Source organism: Thunnus albacares, chromosome 11 (genome assembly GCF_914725855.1).
Source record: "Thunnus albacares chromosome 11, fThuAlb1.1, whole genome shotgun sequence".
Taxonomy (NCBI): domain Eukaryota; kingdom Metazoa; phylum Chordata; class Actinopteri; order Scombriformes; family Scombridae; genus Thunnus; species Thunnus albacares.
In genome coordinates, this window is record NC_058116.1 from 31993930 (window position 1) to 32013421 (window position 19492).

Genomic DNA, 19492 nt, shown 5'->3' on the forward strand with positions numbered 1-19492 from the left:
TTACCTTCCTTTAAGTCCCTCAAGTACTTTACTTACCTTTCTATCATTCTTTTGATATTAATTCACCAATAAAAACCTCTTTCTCAGAGCGGGAGGCTGAGATCCTGAAGCCACTGGCAAGCGTTGAGGTGGTCGAGAAGGAAGATGCCATGTTTGTGACAGAGATCTCTGAGGAGGATATTCCAGGGGAATGGAAGCTCAAAGGAGAGGTTTTGACAAGATCCCCGGTAAGACTGGATGGATCCTGTTTTCACAAAGTGTCACATAAGTCTTGTATGTAGTTGTGCATTTGCATGTTGATGTTGACTACCCATTATGTATAAATTTACTTCAATATATTCATCAGACATGCGACATCCAAATGGAGGGTGCGGTGCGTAGGCTTACACTGAAAAATTGCCAACTGGACCAAGCCGGTGAAGTGTCCTACCAGGCTCTGAATGCCACAACCAGCGCAATGCTCAATGTTAAAGGTAAGCAGAACTCCTGGCATCCAGAACGGGAATTACCATGTACCATGATTTTAGGATATTTGCTGTAAAAATAAAGGCATAAGGTCCGTTGACAATAAAATAAAGCATTGTGGCCTTGTGAGTGCGGACCTTAAATCTTTATTTAATAGGGTTGACAAGTGGAATTCTTGTTAATGTACCATTCTTTGAGACTTTATGCAGCCCAAGAAGAAGAGAAGAAATTTTGATTTGGGATTTCGAATATTTCCAAAGGCCAAAGCGGTGTCCTGTGTTGATTCCATCATCATGCTGTTTTGTTGTTATTTGTTCTGTTTGTTGTACAGTATGTTCAGTGGAAAATGTAAATCCATCTGGTCTTTCAGGCTTGACATACATGGGAAATGTGTGTGGTGATGTCACTCTATATTCGTACTGTCTGTGGTTAAATGTTTTATGTTAAATCTACATATGGTGGCCAGTTTATTACTTACACTATGTTCTTGAACTGATAGCTCCCCCAGACATGAAATTACATTGCCTGGGTTTCCCTAAATTAATAGAGCTGTTTGATTTAATGTCAGGAAAGCTATTCCCAATAGTCACAAACAGGAGGTAACTAGTCTGATTAGGATTTGATAAAAAACTCAAGACCAGTAGAAAGCAGAGCGACTTGAAGAATGAAGATTCTTTTCACAATTTGTCAGAATTTGATTTGATTTGAACTGAACTGAAAGATGAATTGGTCCTTCCTCGTGTCAACACTACAGTGATTTTTTGATGAATGTTTCCTTGGCAAGCATGAAGACCCTTGTTATGAGCAAGAAAGCCTTCCTTGATGACTTCATTTCAGCTGTCGTCACATGGAGTTCCTTTACATCTCGCTGCAAAGGAGACCATATTTTTAAACGATCCCGGGAGTGCAAAATGACATCAGTTTGCTCAGATGACCTGTATAACCTGAAGATGTCTCCAAAAGGTTTTCTGTGTGATAAGATGGGATGAGCCGTGTTTACCATCAGAGAGCCACAGTCTAGTCTGCAACAAGGAATGACTCAGGATTTCATGTCAATACCCACTGACATCCCTGTAGTGTTATTGCATAAACTTCTAGAGCCATAGAAGGGTACAGCCCACTAGTACATTTGAGGGTGTACATGGTAAACTCGCCACTGAGTGTAGACTGTTGTGCTGTTCATGTGTTTTGTTGTTTTGTTGATGTACTGTACCTGTGTCACCTTTTAACCCAGAAATCGAAATGGAATTTGTTGTCCCACTGAAGGACGTTTCTGTGCCTGAAAAGAAACAGGCCAAGTTTGAATGCACCATCACAAAGGATGTTTCTAAGGTCATGTGGTATAGAGGGGCTGACATCATCAGCCCTGACCAAAAATATGACATCATCAGTGATGGAAAGACGCATATGCTAATCATTAACTGCTGTGAGTTTGATGATGAGGATGAATATACGATTGAGGTTTTGGGCAAAACTTCAACAGCTAGACTCACAGTGGAGGGTAAGTGTTGGACTGCCATTGCTGGATATAACTAGCAGAAACTTTATTATGATGACTCTATTGATGAGTTGGTTGCCTCCTCTTTTGAGCTAACTCATATGAATATGCCTTACTAATACACTTATAGGTATCAGGCTCAAATTTATCTCGCCGATAAAGGACCAAACTGTAAAGGAAGGTAAAACAGCTGTGTTTGAGCTGGAGCTCTCTCATGAGAATATCCCGGTCACCTGGTACAGGAACGACGTTAAAATCCACCCGAGCAGAACAGTGGTCACTCGTGTGGATGGAAAGAAACATGTGCTAGAAATAAACGAAGTGACGCTAGATGATACTTGCCAAATTAAGGCTGAGGCTAAAGGAATTCCTTCCATGGCCAACCTGACGGTCATAGGTAAATCCAAGAATACTTGCCTGTCCTCCTCATCCAATGTCTCTACTTCTTCTTACTCACAGCTAATTCCACAGTTTGTCCATGTTTGTGTCTGTCCAGGTCCACAAAACAAAGTTATTGTGTATTTGTAAGACATTGTTTATCTGCGTTGTATGTCGTTATATGTTTTTCTGTGTCACACATTCGTGTTCCTCGTCTTTTTTTGACTGTCTTGTGTTTTGTTTGTCTTGTACCATGTATATGAGTTCTCTATGTGCAATGGAGAGTCACCCAACCATTTCCGTTCCAGAGGGAGATGCATACTTCACAGTTAAACTGCAAGACTATACTGCAGTGGAGAAAGACAAGGTGGTTCTAGATTGCGAGCTCAACAAAGACGTCGATGTCATGTGGTACCACAATGAGGCTGAAGTTAAGGCCACTAAGATGGTGTCCATTAAGGCTGAGGGAAAACGCAGAACCCTCGTCATCAAGAAAGTCGGGGATAAAGACAAAGGACAATACGTATGTGATTGTGGAACAGACAAGACAACAGCAATGCTTTACATTGAAGGTAAAGACACACACCACTGTTGAGGCAACTTCCCCTGTTTTTGTTGCACCTCTTTGGCTTACCCTTCACTGGCACCACCTCCTAACCTCACCTCAAGCCCATCACCCAGGTTTTCGTAGTTGCTTTCATTACTTCATCAAGACATGAATGTGGTCTCCCTTATCTCTTTGCCCTTCCAAAAATGGTAGAAAACACTACAAGAGTTTCTAGAGAAAGGCTCTCTTGAAATGTTGGAAGGAAAACCAGTCCAAATATCTTGTAGTGTTCTTCCACCAGAATGAGTGCCTGATTTTTCTGTTGTATTGTCCATTTGTGTGTTTGTTTGTCGTTTGTGTGCTTTTGTATATTTTATGTGTGTATGTGTATTTATGTGAATTTTCTGTGAGTTCTTAAATGTTTGAGCATCTTCAGTAAGAATTTTGTTCCCTCTCTTAAACGTCAGCTCGTCACATCAAGGTTGTTCGGCCGATGTATGGCACTGAGGTGTTTGATGGAGAAACGGCTCGATTCGAGGTTGAGCTCAGTGAGGATGATGTCCACGGCCAGTGGAAACTCAACGGAGAAGTCCTCAGTCCATCTGCCGTATGTCTCATTAAAAAAAACCCATCTCAGCAGATATTCTCTTAACTTTGGTTCAATTCACTTTCATTTTCACTATATCAGGAAATAGATTTCATTAAGAATCTCAAGTCTTGAAATGTTTTCATTCACATATCCTGTAATAACCTGTCAGGGTAAGGATATGAAGTATGTGAATGTAAAAAATCTCATTAGTTAATGAATGAAAGTGAATTGACCATAGCCTTGCACTGACAACCTTCCTTTTAGTCTTGATATTTTTGCTGAAATACTGAAGTTTGTCGGCTATCTGCAGGACATTGAGATCGTGGAGGACGGTGCCAAACACACTTTGGTCTTATACAACTGTAAAGTGCCTCAAACTGGTGAGGTGGTGTTCACTGCTGCCAACGCCAAGTGTTCTGCTAACCTGAAAGTGAAGGGTGAGCTTTCACGTACCCCCTCTACCTTCCTGTGCAGAGTCATAACACATTTTCCAAGCACGGCACTGTGCTTAAAGATTCTTTCTGCTTCACGTTTTATTTTAAATCTTATCGCTCTTCTGTATCATTTCATCTTCTTGTCTCATTTTTTCCGTGCTGCAAATTACTTTCAAAAATAATACAAAAATCATGTGGATTTATAAAATGTAATAGTGATTTACATTCTATGAATGGAGTGGTAAATGCTATTACACTGTGAACACCAAGAACACCCTTTTGTATTATTTTTTGCACCACTGGGCATTGATTAATTTACCCAAACAAACAACTGATCCGACGTTTTTTATTCATCAACACTCCATCTGCGCCTTGACATTAACTCTATATGTCTGAATCAACAGAGATCCCAGTCTCATTCATTACGCCGCTGGCTGACGTGCACGTGTACGAAAAGGATGAGGCAAAGTTTGAGCTGGAAATTTCTAGAGAGCCCAAAAGCTTCCGTTGGCTGAAGGGATCTACGGAGTTGTCAAATGATGACAAGTATGAACTTCTGGTGGAGGGAAAGAGACACACTCTTATAGTAAAATCTGCCAGATATGAAGACGAAGCCAAATACATGTTTGAGGCTGAAGATAAGAGAACATCTGGAAAACTGATTATCAAAGGTAAATAAAGTCAGAATGGATAGATGGTGTGACATGTTCATTAGGGCATAACTTCAGAATGTGTCACCTTTCTTGTGCTCTGACTGTAAATTCTATGTATAATGGTGTATTTGCCAAAAGCCTTTCAATAACTGACAAAATCACTCAATGGCCGAAAGTATGTAGACCCTCTACATTCTTCTTTTGGTCTTGCTGTTTTTGCCGCTTTAGTGTCGGTCTCTTAGTTCCAGTGAAGGGAAATCTTAATGTGCCAGTAAAAAATTATATTTAAGACAATAGTGTTCTTTGTTTGTTTGTTTTTTGTTTGCTTGTTTGTTTTGTTTATTTATTTGAATCCCCATTAGCTGTTACTATTGCAACAGCTTCTCTCCCCTGGCTTGTCCCTTTCCTGTTTCAACATGAAAATGCCCCCATGCTCAAAACAGCTCCACAAAGAAATGGTTTTCCCCGTTTGGTGTGGAAGAACTTGAGGTGCCTGTAGAGTCCTGACTTCAATCCCATCCAGCACTTGCAAGACCTGATCCCCCAACGTCAGGGTTGGAATTCACTAATGCTTTTGTGGCTAAATGGGAGCAAATCCCTGCAGCCATGTTCCAGCATCTACTGGAAAGCCTGAAACCAGAAGGCTGTTATAGCAGCACATTAATGAACATGTTGTCAAAGCGGTTTAAAATTGTAAAATTGTCTCTTGACAATGAACTCTTTAGACCTTAATGACCTTTGCTGTAGCGCCACCCCAGGACAAACATTTTTAGTTTCACAACTGCTAAGGCTCTAAGAATACAGAAATATGTTGTTTGATGATTTGATTATTTATCGGGGCTCTAGTGAACACTGCAGCCTCTAGGGGATGTGAGCAACACTCTACACTAGTCTTACAATCCTAACAAAGCTCAACAATAACAGATAGGAAATGTTAGTATTGTGACTTGTTTCTACTTTAGTTTTATTGCTCATGTAGTTGTTTGAGAAAGGCTTTGGGCAAATATCCATTCCATATACTTGAGTGAGTAGAGCACTTAACTTTGGACACATCACCATTATAATTTGTATGTTTAAATGTCCAAACAACTCTGTTACAACTTCACATATAACTACATATATATAAAATGTCTGTTTGTCAGGTATTCGCCTCGAATTTATCAAGCCAATTAAGGATGTGACTGTGAAGGAACGTGAAACTGCAGAGTTCAGTGTTGAACTCTCTCACGATAAGATCCCAGTGGTCTGGTACAAAAACGACATCCGTCTGCACCCCAGCAAGGTGGTGCACATGTCGGACAATGGAAAAGTTCACACGTTGGCCTTCAAGGAGGTCACCATCGACGACACCTCCATGATCAAAGTCGAGGCCATGGGCAAGACCTCAGAGGCCATGCTCACTGTGCTCGGTTAGTATTGTTGTCTAGAAGGATTTAGGAGGAGAACTTAGACTGTTTTAGGTAGGATGTAGGAAATGCAGAATCCATACTCCACCCACTGCAACTCTACCCCAAGATTTGACTACCAAACAAAGTTTGCAATTTAAAATTCTTCCCACTAAGTCTGACAAAATTTACTAGCTCCTTGTACATTCCCGTAATATTTTCATTTATATTTTAAATTTGCTTAATTCGTTAAATCCTTTTCATTATGGTTTTAAAGGAAAAGTGTGTCCCTGAAGCCCTGAAAATCAAATTCATCCATGAATTCTTTTTAGAATGGGTTTTCCCAATTTAAATGATCTGAATTATATCCAGCAGGATGGGTTTTTAACTACTTTGATGTAGTTTTAACACCTTTTTTACCCTTGCTTTTAACTGTTGCTGGTTGTCTTGTACGACTTCTTGCAGAGGGCGACCTATACTTCACAGTTAAGCTCCAAAACTACACCGCCGTCGAAAAGGACGAGGTGATTCTGTCCTGTGAGCTGAGCAAAGCCGCCGCCGAGGTCAAATGGTTCAAAGATGGTAACGAAATCTTTCCCTCCAAGAACATTCTCTACCAATCAGACGGCAAGAAGCGCATGTTGGTCTTGAAGAAGTCAGCAAAGAAGGACATGGGAGTGTACACCTGTGACTGTGGCACCGACAAAACCACAGCCAACCTGAACATCGAAGGTAATACCTGCAGCAATCCAGCCCCTCCCCCCAGACCCCGGTCAGGACTGCAGAATCAGGCCCCGCCCACCGCCATTCGCCGAAACCCCACCTCCATCTGGCCCGCAGCTCATCTCCCGTCCAAGCGTCATTATTGTGTCCTGTTCCCTGATTCTGAATGTTTGTAATGTGTGTGACATATGTTATTCATAGTAACACTTGAGGATAATCCAACCCTGCACATCTTGATTTAATTATTATAACTGTGTATGGAAACACTTTGAGGACCTCTGAAGAAACAAAGGAGACATCAGTGTAACCCTCATGTCAATGTCTCTACTCTCAGATGTCCATAGAAGCATTCATATACATGTTATAATACTTACAGGCATTTTTGTATTTATGTGTTTTTATTTCATTAGTTATATATATTTTACAGAAGTTTGAAACATTTACAGTGAAATTTTCATCCGTCACTCCAGGGCCAGATATGCAATATCCCATTACAAAAAATGGAAATTTAACATTTAAATTTAAGATTTAAGAGAATCAGAATTAAATAAATAAACTAAAACAATTCAGAAAAACATAAAAGCAAACTAAAAGAGCTATAGTTAAAGACTATTTGTTTATAAGGATGTGAATAATATTAAAATATCCTGTATAAGCTTTTATAATCAGGACTAGTTTTTGTTTGCAAACTTTTTAATGTCAATAATTTTTCATTTCAAATTAAATTCTAGTGTTAATACTCTGTAAAGCATTTGTAAACTGATGAATTAACTGCTAGTTTATAAACGCTTAAGGTGTTCATTACTACTACTACTAGTAGTAATAATCATATTGATAATTGTAATAATAATTTAAAAGTTACAGTTGCAAAAAAGAAAACTAAATGGATTTATGTTTATTTGTAAATTTTAACAGCTGACAGAAACTTGGAACCAGCAACACCATTCTGATAAAATAGTTAACAATCAATAAATCACCTCTTAATCATTAATAATAATTGAGATAAACCAAATTCAAAGTTAAAGCAAACTGTAAAACATTTTTTTGCAAAATTTCAAAATACAATACAATACAAAAATGTTTATGATTTTAATCACAGTGTAAGCTATTTAAGTTTAATCTAATTTAAATTTTAATCTGCAAACCAACTGCAGATAACTCTTTATTTGTGAGTATAATCTAATCGAAGCACTTTCTAAAGCATTTTTTAAAATAATACTGATAATAACATTGTGATCAGTTACAATTTCACAGTTTCAAACTGTTTCCCGCAAACGCCACTCTGATTAAATAATTAATAAAAGTCCTCATAAGCATTAATATGTTTTGATGCTTTAGAAGTCATTTGTAGAGTGTCTGTTGATAGTGTCGAGATCTTTGAGGGTTGGGTTATTGTCTAGAGTTACTCAACGTGTCCTGCTTCTGCACAAACTGTAAGTCGCTCTGAATAAGAGCGTCAGCTACTTGCCCGAACTGTCAAACGTCTACATGTCCACTGTACATCCTCCGGTGATGGTCAGACACACAGCTGTCTGTCTCAACAACATCAAACTGCTTCCACATGTTGTTTTTTTTTTTCGGTTTTTCGGTCAGCCTCACCTTCTGCTTGCTTATTCATTAACATCTTTTTAAACCTCTGCAGAGCGCGACATTAAGGTCGTCCGTCCGCTGTACAGCGTGGAGGTCACAGAGACCGAGGTGGCCAAATTTGAGACGGAGATTTCAGAGGAGGACCTTCACGGCACCTGGAAACTGTTGGGAGAGACACTCCATCCATCTGCTGTAAGATCAAACACTGAATTCACCTAAAGAGATGTTAAAGCCAATCAGGTTGAGATGATTCCACTTGTTCCCGGAGAAGATTTCTCTTTAGCTTCAGGAATATTCTAGAAATGAGTGTCAGTATCTTGACACATTTCAAACTCATTAAATGCCCAAATTTAACTGTATGTTTAATTATTTTAAGCAGATCACTCGCCTTTGTTCTGTTATTTGGTAACACATTTGAACCCCCCCTTATTTAGCATTTATTAACAGTATATAAACAAATAATAACTGTCACAATAATAACTTTATTACATCCTAGAACACATTGTAAAGTAGTAAGAAGCTGCTATAAGGAATTTTAAAGTTTATTGGCAGAAAAAACACGATACATTTGTTAATGTATTAGTGAAAAATTACAACTTGTCCCTTCAAAAAGCTGTAACTGTTAATGAACGCTTTATATACTTCAGGTGTTTCACAGAAAAATGTTTGCGTGAACACGCTCCCTTGTCGCCTCGTGTTGAACTTCAGAAGAAATTATTTTTTGATGACTTAAGTTTGTTTTCTGGGTTTTTTTTTTTGTTTGTTTGTTTTTGTTTTTTGGATCTTTTTTTTTCTCAGGATGTGGAGATCAAGCAGGAAGGAACGCGACACATGTTGACTCTCTTCAACTGCCGCATGGACATGGCAGGAAACGTTGACTTCTCGGCAGCGAATGCGAGATCTACAGCTCAGCTCAGGGTTAAAGGTGACAGAAATAACACTGGCGCTCACAACTCAGTTTGTGAAAACATTTGTTGGTATTCAGCTGACAATTTTCTTGACAGACGACAATGGGTTCTGTTTAGATCCAAGTGACGTCCTTGATGCTGCACTGTACATGCACATGCACACTATTACCTAATGAACCAGATTTTGGTAATAATTTGATAAAGGAATTTGCATGAAACCCAGTATCTCCTACATCCTGATTGGTTGGCTGAGAAGATTTCTGAAAAGTTAAAGCTGCGATATGTAAGAATCAGAAACATTAGCCAGCTAAAACCACAATATCACAATATATTTCACATGCTTTGCAGTTATATTAGCTTACCTGTCCAATAGGAAGAAAGACAGCTTGGTGTCCAATGTTAGCGGACTCCATTTCTAAGCTAACGTTAGCTAGTGTTGCACCCTGTTGCAGTACACATAAACATCACATCCTTTGGATTTTCACTGCCACACGCTGTTATAGGCAACCAAGAAAGTCAGGAAAGTCTCATTTTTTAAGTTACGTTACAATCCGTTCACTTATTAACAGAAAGTGATTATTGCTTTACAATTCCTACATATAGCACTTTTAAATCTTTGCTAAGTGTATATCAAAAGGTGAAGCACATTTGCTAGATCTTTGAGCCATGAATGGAATTGCTTTTTTTTCCCTAATTCTGCAAGAAGAGTACAGAGAGAAATGGCTAATTTCTCATAGTTGTTTTTAGAGGGGGCAGAAATTAAGCCAAATATAACCAGCAATGACTCTGGAATGATGCTTTTTTTTTTTTTTTGAAGGCTTTTGACAAATAATCAAATATGAGTGACCAGAAAAGTTTCAGTTTTGGGTAGGACCAAAGCTTCCCCAAGAAAACGGCAGGAGGCCTGAATACATCAATGTTTCCTGCTTGATTTATGGTTTTCAATGCCAGCAGCTGACACTGAGAATTGATTTTTAACTGTTTTTATTTTGCTTCAGAGACAATTATTTCTGTTTTATCTTTTAACTGAAACTTTTAAGTGGAATAAATTTTTAGCTCATTCAAATCACAGATTTTTTTAGTGCTCTTACATTTCCTGAATAGTGTATATTAGCAGAGGGAGGAGCGGTATGTACATAAAGTTAAAATAGTGAGTAACCAATTGCAACATTAAATCATTTTCTTGTTATTGTTTTTTTTTTTATATAATTAGATGTTAATATAATGGTAATCGCCAATAAATATTGGCTCTTATATACTATTCAGATGTGAGTTTCAGGCTTCAGAGACTCAAGCTGCTCCGCAAAATTAGACCAGGAGTGTAAAGATGACACTCAGCCATCAAGCTGAGATGAAGAAGTCACACAGGTTTTATCTTATCAAACAAAGAGAAAATGAGCTTGAAGGGATTTTTGAGTTGTCATGTACAACAAGAAATTTCCAACCAACCAACCAAAACCCAACGTTACCTGCAAAAATCTGCATCTAATCACATTTTTGTCCAGTTAAAATATGTTTCCTACATTTGGAGGCAAGTTGGAAGTAAAATTTGCATCAGTGAAACAATTATAAGGTATTTTATATATTCTACACTGTAATAAAACTTCCATCTCAACAAGTAATTCAGTCTATATTTAAGAACTTGTTTTTCAACCAATCCAGTGAGAAACGTCTTGAAACAACCACAGGATGGACTGTACTGCTCTAGTAATGACATCTTGTTAAAGGTGTGTCGGTTTAGAAAAAAATAAGAAAATAAACTAGTAGAGAATTAAACCTTATATATTTTTTGTTCAGGAAAATCATCTCTTAAAAATCAACAAAGACTGTAAAGCTTCAAAATTCATCTGAAGACAACATGAACTCAGACTATCACAGGTTTTTGTAAACTATTTAGTTTATTTTGTGCATAAAGTAGAAACCCTTTGGAAGATTGAAAAAAAAACATCTCCAGGGTTTAGGAATACTAACTAAACTCTCAAAAAGTGAAATCACTTGTTCAGATGGAGACTTTTTTTTTTTTACAGTGTATTTACATTTTAATGTATTTGTAGAAATCAAGACCTTGTTTCCTGTCAGACTTTATCTGTATTCCTGAGCAGATAGTGTGAAAATATAAATGTGGGTCTGCAGAGATAATCCTGGGGAGCAGATTATGACTGTAAACTCTTCAGACTGACAGCTCGTTGATTAAACAGTCCAGCGCTCACTGTCAGACGGCCTTTAACTGGCTATTAAGGGGCTTTAATTCAGGCATGTGAAGAAGCCTGTTGTAAATAGTTGATGCCCTCAGTTTGGCCTGCATTACCAAAACCTCAACAACACCAGTTACATAGCGGTGTTACAACACAGGCTACTAAACCATGATGTCAGCGTTTTCTGCATGTGACGTTGGGTAACTCCTGCAAGGAGCTCCGCATTTTCCTTTTCCAGGAAAATTGGTGATTGACAGGAGCAGACTGGCTCTCCCCTGATGGGTTTGGCAGAGGTGGGCTCTCAGCCAATCAGGCCCCTTGGTTATTTTAGAAGCCACATGCCTTATCTAGAGCAGGTTTGCAGTGATTGGCAGGGGGGAGGACGCGACCCCATCTCTCACTGGTTCCTGCTGGCCATATACATCTGATGGCAGGTCGCATGCTAATTAGCGAAACCCCCCAATGCCAAGTCCCAGGGTGGCTGGCTTCAGTTGTCCTGAGGGCTTTGAGTAGCCTGCCTTCAGCTCAACCACACCATGAGGACTAGCCACTGAGGATTAGCCGTTTCTCTCTGAGGATTTTTGGATCTATTGACCTGTTTTGGGGGGGAGCTAACCATGTCTTCTCCCCAATCCAAAGCCCGAGTGATCGGCCTAACAAGGCCTCTGAAGGATGTAACTGTCACCGCCGGGGAGACCGCAACCTTCGAGTGCGAGCTGTCATACGAAGGTATCGCTGTCGAGTGGTTCTTGGGGGGTACAAAGCTGGAACCAAGCGACAGAGTAAGTCCCAACACACCTGAGTGAGTCCTCACAATGTTTCTGTACAAAAACAAGCGAAGACATGACTCTCACTTCCTGACACCTTCCTGACACACACAAGACCTGTTTACATTCAGTTACTACAGATACTACAGACTCCAGCTCTCATGGTGGTTCTGGTCCAGAGCCAAGGCCATTTCCTGTCACGTTTGTACACAATGTTCAGTTTTCTTTGCACCAGCCTGTTTCAGCTTCAGCCTGTCTTTATATAAGGGCTTGCTGGTGGAGGATCAGGATTCCAGCTGAGCATACGATCCTGGTTTTGAGATAACGCAGGAGGGGAGGCTTTTTCTGCCCCGCAAGCGTTTCTTCGGGGGTTATTTTTAACAGCTGCAGGAGGTGGAGGCACAGGGCAGGTGGCAACAAGAGCTATTTGACAGCTTCAGTTTAAAAACAGGCAATGTGCTGTAAATGTTTCGCCTTGCCTTGAAATTGCGGCTGCTTTCACGTTGAAATAAGCGTTGAAAAGAGCTCGCTGTGAGTCTGGGCCTTGAAATGATATCCAAGCATAACGCAGGATTAGTTTGATTATTGGTCGTAACTCGAGAACCCTGAGGTTTCCCCGAGACACATGATCTCTCTCTGAATTGTGCAAGCACGATTTACTGCATGTTACATGTTCAACATGAGCAAATATTCACATGCTACATAAAGTGTACCATCAAATCTCAACATAAAGCCACAAGTATGTATGTATGTATGTTTGATAGCTCTAACTCTCTAGCTCTTTAGTTTATTTCCTGGTTTTCTTTAGATAAAATGAAGATAAAGTGAGTTATAACATGTAAACATGACTAACAGTGTTTTTAAAGTATTTAATTTTCATACCTGAACTATTCCTTACTGTATAATCAGGTTGAATGAGTTGTTTTGTTGTCCAGTTGTTTAATGGCTCTGGTTTCATCACAGATGTATTTCCTGGTTTTCTTTGGTTATGAAATAAAGTCAGTTGCACCAACAGAGATTTAAACTAAATTAGTGCCAATCAAACTTCAGTTAAACCTGTAAACTGAACAAATAAAAATTTTCTTTATCCTGGAAGCTTAATTGAAGCAAACTATTAAACTAAAAAGAAAGAAATGATCACTGATAAAAACAATGATACTGTCACTGTTACATCCGAGAACAAAACTGTTAAACTAAAAAAGAAAAGACCGTTTTAAAAGAGTTTTTAAAAAACCAACAGAATTGAAAACATCCAGGTTTAGAGAGAGCTAAACTGAAATTTAAAGCTTAAATATGTATCTTGCGCATACTTAGAAGACTAGCTTTAAATCGTTGGTGCAACAGAAAGAGAGATAAAGACAGATTCAATCAATGCTTAATACTAGATAGTAAATAAAAACCATGGACCTCAATAACACAGTCGGTTTGTTGTTCAGTTTGGAACTCCACAAACATTTTATGGGTTTTTTTTGTTGATGTTTATGAGATGCAGTAACATGAATTAAACCCCCAGGAGTTAAATAAAACAGCTCAACATGTCACCACCTTCCCAGCACCCACACAAACAAACTCTTCAGACACTGACAATTAAAATGACATTAATAAATACTTTTTAAAAAGTGTTTCAGCACTTAAGATGAGAAAACCTCAGCAATGTCAGAACTGACTAAACTTTAAAGATTCAACTGTGATTAAAATTTGAAGTTCAAAAATAAAATATGTCTTCATATTTAGTCTTTTATCAGCTCAAAATGTCTGCAGACACTGAGAAATGTGTTAATTTATTAATTTATTTTAACCCGTCTCAATCCGCAAATCTCCTTATATTCCACTCTTAGAGGGGAAACATTAAATAACTTATTGCTGGTTAAAAATTAAGTTCCTCAGTTGTTTTTCCCATTATCGACCTCTGATTGTTTTTAGAGAACAAAACAACATTGTAAAAGCTCTACTCACAGCTCGGAAGCGGAGATCAGACACTAAAATTTCAGCATTGAAACTTAATCAAGTCAAAAGTTATTCTCTCTCTCTCTGTGATTTAATGAAGATGAAGATAAAAAATTATCATGAAAAACAAGATAAAATGAAATAACAATTATTGTATTTTTTTTCCTATTGTTATCCTTTAAAAACAAACAAGAAAAGCAGTAAATTAAAGATACTGTATGTTTGATTCCTCCTCAGTGAGTTATGTAGTTGTTGGTTCAGACAGCTCTGTGATATGTAGTGGGTGGATGTGTGGTAAAACCAGCCGCCAGGTGTCAGAGGTCAGGAAGTTTAAATTGGGAGAAGGAAAGCAGCTGCTTGTGTTCGTTTTAGCTGTCAGAGCTCAGCTGGCTGACCCTTTTTGCGCTGGACACTTACCAACAGAAAACACCACTCTCAGCTCAAATCTGCATCCTTTTAACTGCACAGACAACGCGCAGCGACGATTAAACCCACGTCTTACTGACTGAATGCTTTAGACCTGACAGACGCAATTTTGGGACACAATCTGCCAAATTACAGTCTCTGTGTCCTCTGAACACAATATAAAAAGGATCACAGAGTAAAACCCTCAATCTGACTGACTGGTGGAAGACTTAAGTAAACCATCAAAAAGTTACAGAATCACTCAACACATCCTCGTAATTAAACAACCACATAGGTTGATTGTGCCTGTACTCAAGAACGACCAATAGGAATTGTAATATGCAACTTTCCAAAATCATTACAAATCACTGTTAGAAAAATGTTAAAGTAAAGTAAGTAAAGTTCTATGGTGTGACAACGCTGTGTTTAAGGTCTTGATTAGGGTTAGGAAAAGATCATGGTTTGGGTTAAAATGATCACTTGAAACACGGTTTCTACTTCCTTAAATTTATGCAACCGTCATCATCATCATCATAGCAACAGTAAACACCACGACATTACAGTGTTTAAAAAAATGTCCCGACTTGCAGTTGGTAACATGACTCTCGCCGTTGGAAACGGGAAGCGAACGGTGGTCTCCTGCAGCAAAGTCCACTTTTTGCCATCAAACTATCTAGACATCCACCCAACCTGCCTCCCTCTAATACGGCAAATTGTCACCTTATATTGACGTCATCTGAACTGCGTCACTTCTCGGGGTCATAATTACTACCACAACGACCACTAGATGTGAAGGATGGACTGAATCTCTTGTTAGAGTTAAGAGACCCCTTTACAAGACTAAAGGAACCTTAGAAAACCAGGACCAGGCAGTGTACAGTGTACTGACTGACTGTTGAACCTGGCAGGCAACATCCAGGGAAGGTAAACACTGAACTTACTGACTAAACCTGATAGATGTATTTCAGGAAAGACCAAACCTGAACACACTGACTCTGTAAACCTGATAGGCAGTGTGTTGCAGGACAGTAAGAATTTCGAATTTGGAAAACAGATGTAAATGATAGCTTATGACCATTTCAGCGCTTTGCATTATGGGACACAGTAAGCGAAGTAGACCGGTCAGATACATGCTGGAGATTTTTTTCGAATCAGTATGACATCCAGGTATTTTTGGGATACTACAGATTTTGCTTATGTTTGCATACTTATGTTGGCAGGTAACTTCCCTTTCTGACAGACTATTTAACCTGATGGGGAAGATAAAACCCTGACTATATATACTGACAGACAAACAGACTGGCATGCTAAACTGGCCTTACTGACTCAGCTGGACCTTTTCAACCTGACAGACAGTATTCAGAGCAGGTTAAACCCTTTTGCTGATGCTGCCGTTGAACCTCCAGGTGGTGTTGAAGGCGGAGGGTACTGTCCACAGTCTGACTCTGCGGGATGTCCAGCTGCATGAAGCTGGGCAGGTCCGACTGACTGCCAAGGACTTCCAGACAGAAGCCAACCTTATAGTCGGAGGTAAGACATCAACATTTGCTAATTCTACTGGACTCTACTGATGACATCTATTTTAAGTTAGCTCCAAGTAGCTTTTAATGAGTAACAACTACTGAAATCTCCAATTTATTGACCTCACCTTGTAGCAGTGATGTAAAAGTGTACTCCTGGGTGTGTCAGTACACCGTAACATCACTGTTAGATATGTTACAGTTGCAACAGAGCACACTTCTGGCTAGAGATGAGGCAGACCTGAAACTGTTAACCAGGTGTTGAGTTACTCTTAAAACTGCAGATTTCCAATGGAAGTTTTGCATTGAAAGACTTTTAATATTCACTTATCTTGTTCAAGAAGATAATCCACACCAATTAACAACTATTAATTAAACTCACTGCTATTTATAGAAGATTCAATGTTAAGAAAAAAACTGCTAAATGTGTTGTTGAGATATAAGTAGTGTCATTTTAAAAGTTCTTTTTTATTCAGACCCAACATGAATATTCTGATAGTACTCTAGTTTAGCAGAGTAGAATTTAAACAGCTGCTCTGCTTGTTTTTTTGTGTCCGTTCAGAGCCGCCAGTGGAGTTCACAAAGCCTCTGGTGGACCAGACGGTGGAGGAGGAAGCCACCGCCACACTTGAGTGTGAAGTTTCCAGAGAGAACGCGGAGGTGCAATGGTTCATGAACGGACAGGAAATCCGCAAGATCAAGAAGTACGAGATGATCGTCGACGGACGCAAGAGAGTGCTGGTCATCCACGACTGCACTCTGGACGACTCAAGGACGTACACTTGTGACGCTAAAGACTTCAAAACCTCCTGCTTCCTCAATGTTGAACGTGAGTACAACTACAAGGTGGAAATTATAAGTTGATATTCATTAAATGTCATTACAAATTTAGGAGGAACTCCAGGGATAGTTAAAGAATCCTCTTTAAGAGGTTGGAAACTCATAAATATTAAGGAACCCCTCAAAACGGTTAAGGAATCACTCAAAGGACTCCATAAAAGCTAAAGGAACCCCTACAAGAGTTAACAAACCCTTTATAAAACTCAAGGAACCCCCTAAGAAAGGAATCCCTTGTTAGCGTTAACAGACACTTTACAAGACTAACCAACATTCATGAGAGTTAAACAATCCCTCAAAACAATTTAGGGACTCAATAAAAGCTTGAAAGACTCGGGAACAAGCAAAATTCAATTAAAACACAAATTAACCCTCTATGAGAGACAAGGAGCCCCTTTTAAGACAAAAGCCCTGGAAACGTTTAAGGACCTCCTAATAAAGGCCTCTCTATTTTTGTGTTGACAGCTCCACATGTCGAGTTCTCGAAGCCGCTCCATGATGTCGAGGTCAGAGAGAAGGAATCCGCCAGGTTTGAATGTGAAGTGTCCAGAGAAGACGTTAAGGTAAGCTTTCATCAGTTCACATGAACCATCAGTGACGGTTTTTGATCATTGTTCAGTTTTTAACCTCTCTGATATCCTCACCACCACTGTCTCACAGGTCCGCTGGTTAAAGGATGGAAGTGAAATCAGAAAGGGGAAGAAGTACGAAATTATTGCCCAAGGTCGCCAACACATCCTCATCGTACACAAGTCTGTGTTTGACGATGAGGCTGAATATGAATGTGATGCAAAGACCTCCAAGTCCTCCGGCATGCTTACTGTCGTCGGTAAGAAAAGAAATCTTAATCGTCAGCTTCCCGAAACAGCCAGAAACTGATGCAAATGTAAATAATCGCTGTCACAACTGGCTTTTTCAGACCTGTGTAGTTCAGTCTGGTCAATTCTGGTTGGTTTCCCTCCACGGCAAATCGTACTGTGGCCAAAACAACCACACAGAGACCCTTTAGAGGAAGTGGAAACTTGATCCGACTTCTATCTGTTCCAAAACCTCTGATCTTAAATTATTTTTTAAATTTTTTAATTGGTCAATCTATCCATCCATCCATTTTTTTCTACTGTTTATCCACATCCAGGTCGTGATAAATGAGTACTTTTAGTTCTATTGATGGGAATGATTGTTATATACTGCCAGGAGGTAATGGAAAAAATGTGAAATAAATTTAAATAAATTGACATTTACTTCACATTGCACTTGGTAAATAATTCTAGCCCTTATCATCGCTAAGGGTTTTTAATGATATCTTTCATACTTTGACTGTGAAACAGGTATTAAAATGAGTTTTATGTGGTATTAAAATGTCTTAAAAAGTCTTAAATTTAACTTGGTGAAGCTGCAGAGACCCAGACTCATCTGACCGATAAGCAGAGTGAACATTCGCAACTGGCTTGAAGTGATGCATTTTGGTTCCTTTGGATTTTTCTCTGTGTGAAAAGTAACCAAACCAAGTTTACCATCATCCACTGATTCAGACCACAGCAAACCAACTATAGGGTTGAAAAAGCCCTAAACCTCACGATAGTGGTCACTGCTCATCTTCATGTAAAATAATCCAGTTCACTGAGTTCACTTAGTTTGTTTGTTGGTGATAATTATGGTTAATGAGAAATCATTATGATCACAATTTAATTCTTACACTAAGAGTAAAACCAATCCAAATTTAGTTGATAAATGATATTGATGTTTTTATTCTTTTGCAAAACAATACAGCAATAAAGGGTCAAAAATTGCACTGCAGTTTCTCTCAATACTCAATTATCATCATCACAGTTCAGATCTGACCATGTTTCTGCTTCTCTCTTCACAGAGGAGGAGGCGAGGTTCATCAAGAACTTGTCCAATGTGGAGGGAAGCGAGATGGACAGCGTGAAGCTGATATGCGAGGTGTCCAAACCCAGCGCCGATGTCACATGGTACAAAGGAGATGAAGAACTGCCAGAGGGTGGCCGCTACGACCAGATCGTGGACGGGAAGAGGAGGATCCTCCTCATTCAGAACCTGAAGATGGCTGACGCCGGAGAGTACAACTGCAGGCTGAGTCCCAGCATCAAAACCTCCGGAAACCTGAGGATTAATGGTACACAAGATTTACAAATCAAAAAAACATGATTGGTATTGATTGACTGATCACTTGTGAATGCACCAGTGGTGGAAAGTAACTAAGTACATTTACTGAAGTCAATTTTGTTTGATTTATTTGACAGCTTTAGTTACTTTTCAGATGAAGATTTGACACAATGGATAATATAACAAGCTTTTAAAATACAACACATTGTTAAAGATGAAACCAGTGGTTTCCAACCTTTTTGGCTTTTGACGTCTTACAAAAAGCAGTGTGTAGTCGGGGTCACATTTCACATGTCTATGAGTTGTTAACAGCTCCACCAAATAGTGATTTTTCCCTCTAAACTTCTCACATGCTTTCATTTTAATAAATGTTCAAATGATCCAATATTTCAGCAAAAATCAAAGATTAGAGAAAAAGTCCAAAAACTGAAAACAGATTTGTGTATCAGAACTTTGTTTTTTCTTCTTTCCTCTCCCATTAATCATCTCACCACCCCTCAGATTTATCTGCTGACCCTTTGGAG

At 39.0% G+C, this 19492-nt stretch overlaps 1 protein-coding gene across 1 annotated transcript in view; it reads left to right on the plus strand.

Moving 5' to 3' along the window:
• ttn.2 (titin, tandem duplicate 2) overlaps positions 1 to 19492 on the plus strand; it is a 253622-nt gene that overhangs the window by 128386 nt on the left and 105744 nt on the right. The window contains exons 108-123 of the mRNA XM_044365366.1: positions 88 to 227; positions 347 to 473; positions 2650 to 2913; positions 3356 to 3495; positions 3788 to 3914; positions 4316 to 4582; positions 5707 to 5973; positions 6415 to 6681; positions 8315 to 8454; positions 9061 to 9187; positions 12005 to 12147; positions 15891 to 16014; positions 16567 to 16833; positions 17307 to 17404; positions 17502 to 17670; positions 18709 to 18978. Coding sequence (XP_044221301.1) covers positions 88 to 227; positions 347 to 473; positions 2650 to 2913; positions 3356 to 3495; positions 3788 to 3914; positions 4316 to 4582; positions 5707 to 5973; positions 6415 to 6681; positions 8315 to 8454; positions 9061 to 9187; positions 12005 to 12147; positions 15891 to 16014; positions 16567 to 16833; positions 17307 to 17404; positions 17502 to 17670; positions 18709 to 18978 — 2937 coding nt within the window. The remainder of the gene's footprint in view (positions 1 to 87; positions 228 to 346; positions 474 to 2649; positions 2914 to 3355; positions 3496 to 3787; positions 3915 to 4315; positions 4583 to 5706; positions 5974 to 6414; positions 6682 to 8314; positions 8455 to 9060; positions 9188 to 12004; positions 12148 to 15890; positions 16015 to 16566; positions 16834 to 17306; positions 17405 to 17501; positions 17671 to 18708; positions 18979 to 19492) is intronic.